The sequence below is a fragment of the Hemibagrus wyckioides genome, linkage group LG09 (assembly GCF_019097595.1).
Source record: "Hemibagrus wyckioides isolate EC202008001 linkage group LG09, SWU_Hwy_1.0, whole genome shotgun sequence".
NCBI classification, from domain to species: Eukaryota; Metazoa; Chordata; class Actinopteri; order Siluriformes; family Bagridae; genus Hemibagrus; species Hemibagrus wyckioides.
Window position 1 is genome coordinate 25856575 of NC_080718.1, and position 13328 is coordinate 25869902.

At 39.2% G+C, this 13328-nt stretch overlaps 1 protein-coding gene across 2 annotated transcripts; it reads right to left on the bottom strand.

The window, feature by feature from the left end:
* Positions 1-1037: 1037 nt before the first annotated feature.
* Positions 1038-11155, bottom strand: slc16a9a (solute carrier family 16 member 9a). Of its 2 annotated transcripts, none has more exons than XM_058398613.1 (6): positions 10919-11155; positions 10118-10336; positions 8096-8239; positions 6436-6531; positions 3921-4679; positions 1038-2972 (listed from the first exon to the last, which is right to left on the bottom strand). In XM_058398613.1, exons 2-6 carry the CDS (start codon positions 10314-10316, stop codon positions 2761-2763), a joined length of 1410 nt encoding a protein of 469 aa, XP_058254596.1. In that variant the 5' UTR covers positions 10317-10336; positions 10919-11155; the 3' UTR covers positions 1038-2760. The 2 variants fall into 2 exon arrangements, with proteins under 2 accessions (XP_058254596.1, XP_058254595.1); XM_058398612.1 differs by having other exon boundaries at positions 10118-10340.
* Positions 11156-13328: the final 2173 nt, after the last annotated feature.

Consider the following 13328-nt stretch of genomic DNA (forward strand, 5'->3'; position numbering starts at 1 on the left):
ATAATAATAATAATAATAATAATAATAATAATAATAATAATAATAATAATAATAATAATAGTTATTATTATTATTATTATTATTATTATTATTATTATAAAAACAAAATGCAAAATTGTTATTTGTGACTTCTGTGATAAACACACATGCAGTGCATACAAAAAAAAAAGATACAATAAATAACACAGCCAGGGACCAGCCTGTAAATTTAAAGCTTTTGTCTGTACTGTATCTTATTTATAATTATTTTATTTTATTTTATCATGTTTGGGCTGCTGCATGTGCTTCAGTAAAAGCATGAAAAACACACACTAGACATATTCCAATGTAAACACGAGTGTGGATATTTTAGAGGGAACACACAAACCTGCCCCTCTAACCCGAAACACAAAGCTTTATTCTGTAATGTGAGAGTTTTTGGGCCATTTGAATAAACAACAGAAAGTAAATGATTCAAAGCGACTAATTAAAATAATTCTGGTCCAAAACATTCAGCCTATTATTATTATTATTTTGCCTTGCATGAGTTTTAATGTGTTTCAATAAAAAAATGCATACAAAATATTGTACAGTATATTACAGATTCATAATTATTGCTCTATCTACATTACTAGGAAGCATAAATAATGACTCTGTGAGAAGCCCTTAGAACCCCTTAGAACATTACAAAGAGTTCCTTTAAAAAGCTTTTAACATAAAATTGTATTTTAGTTGTTCACTGGGAGAAAAGTAACATCTAATCAACATCTAATCTAATCTCCTTACGCTTTGGTTTTAAAATATATATACAGAATATAGTAGAAGATGCCATGAAATAAAAAGTAAAATAAAATAAAATAAAATAAAGCAAAGTAAAGTAAAGTAAAGTAAAATGAATTACAATAAATAAAGAATATGGTAGAAGATACCATGAAATAACCAAAAAAAAAAGATTTATTTGTTTATTTATTTAATTTTATTTAACAAAACTAGAAAAAATTGTACTTAGATGCTACCTAGCATTTAAGAGAGACAGATATAAAACTGAAACTGAAATTTTCCAAAATATGCATGCATAAAAAATAAAAAAAAAAAATTAAAAGGTGTTATGACAGAATTTATAGAAATTAGAGGTGGGATTTTATTTTGTTTTAAGAAGAATTCTAGACCAATCCTGACCACTCCCAAAAGATTTCTGACCAATCCCAACCATTCTTAAAGGAATTATGACTAATCCTGTCCTCTCCCAAAGACATGCAGACCAATCCTTCCTACTCTCAAAGGAATTCTGTCTTTCCCTGACCATTTACAAAGGAAATCTGACCAATCCTACATGCTCCAAAGAAATCCTGAACTATCCTGACTGCTCCCAAAGGAATTTTAACCAATTCTTAAAACAAACAAACTAATCCTTATTGTTCAATATCCAGAACAAAGTAAAAAATATTTACAGTTAAAAAGATAAAATATACAGGAAGATATTTAAAAATCAAGCATGGTGACTTTAAGATTTTTATGACATGTAGAAATACCGATGCATAACTGGTTAGCCCTTGATACTTTACATTCAATTATCCCTCGTACATCATGTGATATACACCGATCAGGCATAACATTATGACCACATGCCAAATATTGTGTTGGTCCCCCTTTTGCCACAAAAACAGCCCTGACCCGTTCTGCACTGTGTATTCTGACACCTTTCTATCAGAACCAGCATTAACTTCTTCAGCAGTTTGAGCAACAGTAGCTCGTCTGTTGGATCGGATCACACGGGTCAGCCTTTGCTCTCCATGTGCATCAATGAGCCTTGACCGCCCATGACCCTGTCTCCGGTTCACCACTGTTCCTTCCTTGGACCACTTTTGATAAATACTGACCACTGCAGACCGGGAACACCCCACAACAGCTGCAGATTTGGAGATGCTCTGATCCAGTGGTCTAGCCATCACAATTTGGCCCTTCGTCAAACTCACTCAAATCCTTACGCTTGTCCATTTTTCCTGCTTCTAACACATCAACTTTGAGGACAAAATGTTGACTTGCTGCCTAATATATCCCACCCACTAACAGGTGCCATGTTGAGGAGATCATCAGTCTTATTCACTTCATCTCTCAGTGGTCATAATGTTATGCCTGATCAGTGTATTGTTTAACATTTTAAAAAATTCAACGTATTCTAAATGCCAAAGCTAGCAACATCATGTTCCATGCATTTGGCGTCATTTGGCATGGACCGGGAAACAGCTTACAAAAAGTCATTAGTGTTCTATTTGACACGATACGACCCTTCTAACATTCTAGAGTACATAGTGCATAGTCATTTTGGGATGCAACTAAATACAATAGAAAGGAATAAAAGACTAGAGGCATGTGGTAGATTTCTCTGATTGTCTATTTGGTTGAGCAAAACAGTGTAGCAGACATGACACAAGCAATGCAACATAGCTACAGAAAGAAAAAGGCAGCTAGGCTAGTTTGCTCGGTTGTGTCCAAAATCTACAGTATACTAGTGCACTAAATGGTAAAAGAGAACATGCCTAGAGAACCTGTACTATTTTGAGACATAAGTTACATCAGGAGTATGTGATTTGAGACAGACTTCACCTTTACATGATACCGTTTTAACCACAAATTCAAAACCTGCTCTATGTATGACAAAGCATGGTGCAGAATGTGCGTGTGTCGGCCATCAGCTGGTCTGCGGTCATTTCTAAAGACGTAAGGCAGACGTTAGGGATGCTACCTAGTTCTTCATCGCCATCTTGGTCTGCACAGTCCTTATGCCACAGAAGTCACTGTGTTACATTCAGACACGTTTTTGACTTCTGGGTCAAGTTCAGCATCAAGGTCACCTGAAACATTCCTCACTTGGTTGGCTGGATTCCTACAGAACAAGGCTGTGAGGAAGGGAACAGCACCACCTGTTACCAAACAGCACGCAGCGAAGTAAAACGCCAGGTCATACGACTGCGTCCAATTGAAGAACGATCCTACGGCAGAAAACAGAGAGCTTAGATGAGTTCTGGAGACCAGAGAATAGCAGCATGTTCAATGAAATTAGAAGAATAAGAAGCCTTTATTTTTGTCATATATTAGTTAGGGTCAGAGCACAGGGTTGCGAGCAGTGAGGGTTAAGGGCCTTGCTCAAGGGCCCAACAGTGTCAGTTTAAGTTAATTTAAGTATGTCACATATACATTACTGCAAAGGGAAATTCTTTTTTCCCTTCAAAGGGGAGGGGGGATGGTAGTGACCATGCTTAAGGGCCCAATGGTGGGAGCTTGGCAGTGCTGGGGCTTGAACCCTGAACCATCAATCAACAACCCAGAGCTTTAACCACTTGAGCTACCACCACCCCACAACTTAGCAGTGCTGGGGCTGCTGGGCCTTTGAGCAAGGCCCTTAACCCTCATTGCCAGGGGCGCTGTATCATGGCAGAACCTGTGTTCTGACCCCAACTTAGAGTAAATTAGTAATGTACATTAGAGTACATTCTCAGTATTTGGTAATTATCCCACACAGAGATATCCTTTCCACTTCAGGTAAAGGTTCTCCTGTGTCATTATGAGTCTCTTTAGGGTTCTGTGGTTTCCTCTGACCACACAAAAACATACCATAGGTAGACTGACCATGCCAAATTGCCTGAATAAGTGTTTGAATAATTGTTGTGGCCATTGATGTCTGTCTGGAATTCCTTTCATGGTGGATCCCATCCCGCTTTCCGCCTGTCTTACCAGGATAGACTCCAGATCCACCATGACCCTGACTAGAATAAAGCAGTTGCTGAGGATGAATGAATGAATGAATGCGGTCAGTGTATCCTGGACACTTGCCTTCCACCTAAAAAAGCCCTTCCCCACTAGATCTCTTCTAGGTACAAGATAAAGAGGTGAATGGTTGTGAATAAGTATGTGTGTGTTTAAGCTGTACTCCTCCATACCTACGACAGGAGGTCCAAGAATGATCCCAAAGCCTCCGAAACACATGAGGAGCCCGTGTGCCTGGCTGAGGCGCTCGATGCCCACAAGGCGCGTGGTGACGTAGGATGTAATTGACCAGTTGCCTGAAAAGAAGCCAATGGAAGCTGAGAGTACCTGAAGCCCAGCATAACTCTTCCACATGGGCACCACTAGCAGAACGGCGCCCATTGCAGTTACAGTCATGGCATAGAGTTGCAAGCTGTTCACCCAGCTCACATCTGCCAGGATGCCCAATGCCAGCTTGCCCACTCCGGTTCCAGCAGCAGTGATTGAGACGAGAGGAATGTTTGAAACATGATCGAGGAGGCCCTCGCTCTGAGCCACGTCCTCTATGAAGAGTACAGGTGCAATTCCACCCAGACTGTACAGGAAGATGGAGATGCAGAGTGCCACAAACAAAGGCTCGCGCAAGCACTCACGCATCACATGCATGTACTGAGTGTTTGGCTGGAGGCGCTTTTTTATGATGCGTATCAACGTCGGATGTTCCACCGATGTCTCTGTGTCAAGTTCTTTGTCACAAATCGACTCGTCTGTACACTTTAGAGCAGCCTTCTGTTTGATGTAGTAACCAGGAAGATTCAAAGGTCGCATGGGTCCAGCACATGCAATCAGGTTTAGTGCCAGACCACCAACAATGAGTAGACACCCATCTAATCCATAATGCTCGATCAGCTTGTTTTGCATAGAGGCATACATAAAGCCGCCCACGCTGGTTCCTGAAAACAACACACACATATGATTGTAGTACAAGGCCTTCTTTAAATGTACGTGTTATTATCCACTACACAATATGGTGCTATTATTCAAGAAAGTGAACAGGATAATCCAACAGAATGAACTTTCCTTAAGCCTTTCTATTGAGACATTTCCAAAAATATTTCATAGTTTCCAGCATCAGTCAAACAACAGGCAGACAGAGGTAATGTTACCAAATCAATTATTTAAGTGAAAATACAAGAAAACACAAGGATGACAAAACCAATAGAACACAGGGAGACAAGCAAGAGGCAGGGTCGTGGTAGCTCAGTGATTGAAAGGTTGAGAGTTTGAATCTCAGGCCAACCAAGCTGTCACTGCTGGGCCCTTGAACCAGACCCGTAACTGCTCAGGTGTTTAAATGTAAGTTGCTAAAAAATGTAAGATGTCTGCTAGATACAGTCAACAAAATAAAAAATAAATAAGAGGTACTGATCCAGAGGCATGAACCTGAGGTTTGGTGATAGAACCCCAAAGCCAGGCAACAGATTAAACAATTGGTGGTGTGGGTCCATTAAGATTCAGAAGCATGCCTCCCATACTGGAGACCAGGGTTTGAGACCTGGAAGCAGGTGGAGTGGTCCAGTGACAGAGCATGGACCAGGAGTAGAACCTGCGGCATCAGTCTGGTTACAGCTCCAGGACAGATTGCGTCTTGAAATGATGATAGATTTAGCTAGAGAAAAGTGAAGTTTCTAAAAAATCAGGATGGTGCCTGTGGAAACTAATGGCCCAAGTCATATGAGAAACCAAGAAATCCACCAGAACATTGCAAAATATGGAAGCTGGTATAGCAGAGACTTTGCAGGGATCCCAGAAAATTCAAATGCAGGTGTTTTAGAGAGTAAGAAGTGAGTGACTATGGCTGGGGATAGAATTAACACGAATGGAGTCTAGCTTAAACAGCAATCTGAACAAAAGTCTACCCTGTTGAGTAGAAAGCCATACATTTTCTACAATTTGGGATTCTGCCATCACCTTGGAGTTAAGGAAGCTATAGACTAATATTAACCATTGTTGGATGTAAAATGAGCCTTGATAAAGTAACCTCATCATGCCCCTGGAAGTCCTGTTATTATTGCTAACGATGTTTCTCTGAGATTTGAGAATAGAAGCCAGATCGAGAAGACTAGATCTATTAGACTAAGCTGTTCCTGAGGCAGCAGTTTAGTCTGTAGCTAGATGCAAAAAAGATGCAAACAGCAGGCAAGGTAAACACTAAAGACATCCATTATAACCTGCCGCAAATAGAAATGTGGTACAATATTATATCAAGTGGGATGAAAAAACAAGAAAGATCAGGGCAGAACCTGAGCAATAGAAAATATCTTCTATATGGGCATTATTTGAAATAAAAACAGAAAGATTATCTGCCAGTAAGACCGAATAAGTCTATTTCAGGCTTGAAATGAGTAAGAAATGAGTAAGAATGTTGCACTGTGTTGTGCAACAAGTGAAATCAGTGTTGTAGTGCACTACCAATCTGGGCCATAATCTCTTAATCTGAACCTTTTGGATCTCTGGATTTAAACATATTGTGGATTATTTTGTTGAAAAATCAAGACCTCCCACTAAAGACTCTTGGGTAGGAGTAGTTGAATAGTGGCGAGGAAATTAATAAGATGGAGGGAGTAGAAACTCTATATATTTTCCCAATCTTTTTATTACTTAAGTCCAAACTGTTTAAAGAATTAGGGTCACAAGAGGGCTATATACCTGTGGTAACGATGCCCAGGGCAAGACCACGCCTTTTATCAAAATATTGACAGGTGATAGTCAACGTGGCTGCATAGACGAGCCCACAACCCAGACCTGTGAACACACAAACACACAAACGCTCAGGGAGAACAATCAGTGTATGTACATCACACGTCAGTAGAATAAAGTAGAATATGTGAAGGTGCATACGATATGCAGTAGAACCTCGGTTTACGAATTTAAATCGTTCTGGAGGCGGAAATTTGTATTGCAAAAAGAATTTGCCCATAAGAAAATAATGTAAATGCAGATAATCGGTTCCAGCCACTCAAAAATATGAGCAATATTCCCAATACGAAGCGTATGTAAACTGTACGGCTGCTTACAAAGAACTGACCCAAGCCAAGCATTCCATGTCAAGGCTCCTCACAGGAAGTCGTGCCACCAAGCTTGGGCTAAAAATAGAACAGAACACCCACGCCACCAGTCTGTCAACAAAAAAACACCCGAAAAATCACCTAGCTTTTGAACGCATGCCGAAGGTAACGTTGGTATCGTGAGTTGACTCTTTCCAAAGAATTTTCACTGACTGTAAAAACTTCGTAAACTGGCTTCGGTTGGCTTTCCACTCACGCTAACAAGTTTTGAAAGGCTCATGGATGTACGTGCAACTTAGCCAGCATTCGGTTCGGTTCATTCGTATGGGGAAAATGCTTCATATGCCGATGCAAAGTTTCAATTCTTAAGGTGAAAATTCCTAAGTGTACTGTGTACTTGTAAATGGTTCATACAGTACTTGCTTGATTTGATCCACTATTATGTTTACAAGTCTTAAAATAGTGTCAGTTAAAACCCCCCTCATCTCCCAGTATAGTGAAGCTCTAGGACGTTTGTAACACAATGCCTGAAGTAGAGAGTCTGAGCATCTCCAGAGCACCAGTGACACAAAATAAGACAAAACCCTTAGGTCTGTCCAGTCAGTAATTCACCACAGCGTCTGCATTAAAGGCCGTCCCTATGCATTGTAAGCTCATGTTAAGGTTTCAACTTAATTTCCTTTTCCCAAATGGAAGAAATCTAGAAAAACAAGGACAATATAATACCTCAGAGGTCAATTATGCTGCATCCAGTTTAAACTAAATTTTATAAATGTGATATACTGTTGTTCTTTCGTTTCATCCCTGTTGGGGGTCACCACAGTGGGTCATTTGGTCTGCATATTTGATTTGGCACAGGTTTTTATGCCGGATGCTCTTCCTGACGCCATTTTTTCCAGGCCTGGGACCAGACCTAAGAGCTGACCCCCTCAGAGACTGGGTTAAATGTGATATACTATAACTTCTTTTAATTCCCCGGGTCAGTGTGCTAAGTAAATATAACTGGCTGATATATACTGTGGGGTCAGAGAGGAAGACGCTTGACCAGAAAGCACTGTAAAAACATTTGCTTTAGTTTATTTTAGTTTGGGTATTCACAGATCTGCCCCTGTGTTGTAAGTGGACACTAATATGAAATGATATGCAGTTATGCTAATATAGTAAAGGCATATTGACAGCTTAACAGCCTTGATGCCATTCTGCCCCCCAATACACACTCATGCCTCTGTGTTGTAAGTGGACACTGATATGAAACGGCTAGTACACACTTCAGCGTATGTGTGCTATGAGGTGAGTCTTACCGACAACGATTCCGTAGCTGAAGATGAGGAAGATGATGTTGGGGGAGAAGGCACTAAGTATTAAACCTCCTGCCACCATTACACCGCTGAAGATGGTCACGGGCTGGGCGCCAAAATTATCGACACATGCACTGCACAAAGGGCCTGGACAGAGAAAAAGGGAAGAAGGGTCAAGGGTCAAAATAAGAACAGCGGCTCTTGCGGATTTGACCTCATATCCTTCTGTTTGTCAGTGCATGGATTTAACTGCAAATTATTAAGATGGATAAATGAATAAAATGAGAAGCCTGCGCATTGCAGGGCACACACACACAAACACACACACACACACAAACACACACACACACACACACAAACACACACACACACACACACCTCAAAATAATAAATAAATAATGTGTGTGTGTGTGTGTGTGTGTGTGTGTCCAAGCCAATCAAAAAGTGGGAGACAGCCCATTGCAAACAGTGGCGTGTGTGCATGTGTGTGTGCATATGTGTGTGTGTGTGTGTGTGTGTGTGTGTGTGTGTGTGTGTGCGTGTATGCGTGCAAATAGATGGTGTTCCATCAGTGCCAAAAATAGGTCCACTGCTTTGGTGATGTTGACATTTTGAGTGTACTGTGTGGTGGGCACACAATAAGTGATAGTAACCACCCCCCTCCAGACACACACACACACACACAGTAACACAATATTCTAATATTTTGTATTAAAAACAATTGTATTACACTCAAACACAACACACACACACACAGTAACACAATATTCTAATATTTTGTATTAAAAACAATAGTATTACACTCAAACACAACACACACACAACATTGTGTTTGTCCCCAGAGTTATGGTTAAAGTTTCCCTCTGTATATAATAAATCACTTGAGATCACTTGACTCCATATGATAAACTACAACTTCTCATTTCTGCAGTTTCAGATCCAGACTCAGCACTTCCTTTATCCTCTTCGATGTGTGTGTGTGTTTGTGTGTGTGTGTTTGTGTGTGTGTGTGTGTGTGTGTAAACACAACAAGCACTGTTGACTGCTTCATGTGCCAAGTGAAACTGATCAAGTACCATAAAAACAACATATTTTTCTTCTCTCATTTCTTATCTCTCTCTCTACTTCACTTTCTATCTCTCTGTCTCTCTATTTTACTCTCTCTCTCTCTCTCTCTCTCTCCCTCTCTGTCTGTTTGTCTATCTCTCTGTCTCTCTATTTTACTCTCTCTCTCTCTCTCTCTGTATGTTTGTCTCTCTCTCTGTCTCTCTATTTTACTCTCTCTCTCTCTCTCTCTCTCCCTCTCTGTATGTTTGTCTCTCTCTCTGTCTCTCTATTTTACTCTCTCTCTCTCTCCTTCTCTGTCTGTCTATCTCTCTGTCTCTCTATTTTACTCTCTCTCTCTCTCTCTCTCTCTCTCTCTGTATGTTTGTCTCTCTCTCTGTCTCTCTATTTTACTCTCTCTCTCTCTCTCTGTCTGTTTGTCTCTCTCTCTGTCTCTCTATTTTACTCTCTCTCTCTCTCCCTCTCTGTATGTTTGTCTCTCTCTCTGTCTCTCTATTTTACTCTCTCTCTCTCTGTCTGTTTGTCTCTCTCTCTGTCTCTCTATTTTACTCTCTCTCTCTCTCTCTCTCTCTCTTCCTCTGTCTGTCTCTCTATTTCACTCTGTTTGTTTGTCTGTCTCTCTCTCTCTCTCTCTCTCTCTCTCTCTCTCTCTTTGACTAAACAATTTTTGAATGAGGCAATAGTTTTTTTTAATGACTAAATAAATGTAAACTCATGTAGAATTATTGGATTGTGTCTAATAAGAACACAAATGCACCTTATAGTAATATAATGTCTAAAATCCTCATTGGGAAAATAATGAACAGTGGGGTGCTGTGGCCTGACATTAAGCCCTAAGGCCTAAGCTGCTATAGACATTTAATCAACACCTCCTGACCAATCAGAATGAAGAATTTAACTGTACTGTGGTAAACATGCACACACACTCAAACACACACTCAAACACACACACACACTCACCAGTGATGAGCCCCACCCCCAGGACAGTAGATCCGACCCAGGCGGTGGTGCTCTTGCCTTCCTGGAAGGTGCTGAGCCACTGGGGGTAAAGAACGCCCACCGCCTGAGGAGAGCCGTACGCCAACAGCTGAGCCATGAAGGAGACAAAGACGATGGACCAGGAACCATCCTGAGAGAGATCCTTCATCACAGCAGCCATAACACACACCTGAGTGAGCTCTGTCTGAGGAGAGAGGGAAGAGATAGAGAAATAGAGATAAATATACATAAAGAGCAGTGGGAAGAGAACACAGATAGATAGATAGATAGATAGATAGATAGATAGATAGATAGATAGATAGATAGATAGATAGATAGATAGATAGATAGATAGATAGATAGACGGACGGACGGACAGGCAGGCAGGCAGGCAGGCAGATAGAGAGATAGATGGACAGACAGACAGGCAGATAGATAGATAGATAGATAGATAGATAGATAGATAGATAGATAGATAGATAGACGGACAGGCAGGCAGGCAGGCAGATCGATAGATAGATAGATAGATAGATAGATAGATAGATAGATAGATAGATAGATAGATAGATAGATAGATAGATAGATAGATAGACGGACAGACAGACAGGCAGATAGATAGATAGATAGATAGATAGATAGATAGATAGATAGATAGATAGATAGATAGATAGATAGATAGATAGTAACTGTAAACTTTAAACATTACATTATGACCAAATGACGTCTTTGTAGTCTTTGATACCGTATTAAACCGAACTGTAGGTAAGTATTAAATAAACTCACCGTGAGCGCGAGAAGGCGGCAGGCTTTATCCCTCGCGCCGGACAGAGCCACAGAACTTGTCTCGCGCAGCTGTTGCGCCCAGGTCCGGTTTTTGAGCAGAGATCCGGTATGACCCCACCTCCGAGGAGGAGAGATCCACCGTGTGAGGAGAGACAATGGGGGGGCAACAAGGGAGAAGTTACATTACTGTCCTTAACTTCTTACTCAGCTTTCCTCCGGGCGCGTGAACGCGCGTGCTTAAGATAAACGAGGCTTTGCGCTGACCAACAGTGAATGGCATCCTGAGTCACTTTACTGAGTCGATTCTTTTAAACAGATCCGTTTAATGAACCGAACTACAAAGTTTTAGATTTAAACAACCCCTTTTCTACAAGTTCTCTGCTATTCAACACTTTTATTGACATTAACACACACACACACACGCAAGCAAAATTCTATTTGAACCGGATGATTCTTGATTTCTTTGTAAAAATAAATAAATCTAAAGTCAGCTTCATAATTTTACGAGTGATTAAAATCCTTTCTGTGAAACTGAAACCACATAAACATCACAAGATACAAGATATTTTATGGGAAGTTTCTTAGAGACAAACCTGCCCTCAAGGCTACAGTCATTCTGTGATAAAAGAAATAAAATGTACCATGGAGGAGAGAAAATAACTGAATGAATATGAATAATATTAATAACAAATACTACTAAAAATATAAGAATATTAATGATGTTAGTGATATAGGATTGGGATTCCTTGAGAGTAATATAGTGCAGTCGCAGTACCTTGGGTTTAGTGGAGTTAAACTGAACCCTAAACATTGTGTTAGTGTACTTAGTTCTTAGTTCTGTGTTGTTTTATGTAGTACCAAAGACCTGGACCTGCACGTGGTTTCAATTCAATTCATTTCAATTCTATTCTATTTGTATAGCGACAATAGAGGTGATGGTGATGAGGCAAAAATCCCTGAGATGATATGAGGAAAAATCCCTCAGAGGAACCAGACTCAAAAGGGAACCTCATCCTCATCCTTAATGTCCTTTCTGTAATTCTGTAGAAATATAATCAAATGGAGTTTATATGCAACTTAATCATCGTAACTTCACTTGACTCTGTACTGCAGCAGCTATATCACCTTAAAATGATAATAAAAGCTTCTTGACTTTTAATGTTAATGAGGTTAAGCTCTCTGTGTTAATGAGCGTCTAAGACTCCTTTTGTCTGTGATGGATCCCGTGGCTCACTGCTGTTCCTGCACTATATGTTGCTCCCAGGTGATAAACCCCTAGGTGTGAAGGACTGGTCTGAGGACAGATGTTAATGTTGCTGTAAAACAGCTGTATTTTGCAATGCTAATTAAAATCCCTTTGGGGGATGAGATTGTTTAAGCTCGGGCTAGAGTGAGAGACAGGAACAAAAACCAGAGTCCTGTCATTTCTTACAAGAGTCTTTTGTGTAGATAGATAGATAGATAGATAGATAGATAGATAGATAGATAGATAGATAGATAGATAGATAGATAGATGCAACAACACAGATGGACAGATAGATAGATAGATAGATAGATAGATAGATAGATAGATAGATAGATAGATAGATAGATAGATAGATAGATAGATAGCTGCAACAACACATACAGACAGATAGATAGATAGATAGATAGATAGATAGATAGATAGATAGATAGATAGATAGATAGATAGATAGATAGATAGAACAACACAGACAGACAGACATATGGGTTTTTGGATGGATGGATGGATGGATGGATGGATGGATGGATGGATAGATAGATAGATAGATAGATAGATAGATAGATAGATAGATAGATAGATAGATAGATAGATAGATAGATAAAATAAATAAAGCTATTTCAGATAGTATGTTTATAAGCCGTTGAGGAAATAAAGATGAAAAGAAAAATAGAAAATGTGTTGAGAAAAGTTGTATATCTTGTATACAGCTAAGATACAGAAAAGATATAGACAAGATAAAGTGAGATGAGATGAGATGAGATAAGATGAGATAATCCTTTATTCGCACCACAGCAGGGAAATTTGCATAGTTACAGCAGCAAAGGGATAACAGCTAAAGAAAAAGATATCTTAAAATTACGTGAGATTTACAGAGAGACTTAAAAAGACTTAACATAAAAGATAAACAACTATATACAGTTAAAAAAAATACACAACGTATAGAACATATATAAATATAAATAATAATAATAATAATAATAATAATAATAATAATAATAATAATAATAATAATGACAATATACTATCTGTTATAAAAATATAAAAGAATATATTTAGAAGACATTATTATTATTATTAATTATTATTATTATTATAGACTTATCATAAAAGATAACCAAATATACAGTAAAAAATATACAATGTATAGAACATACATAAATATAA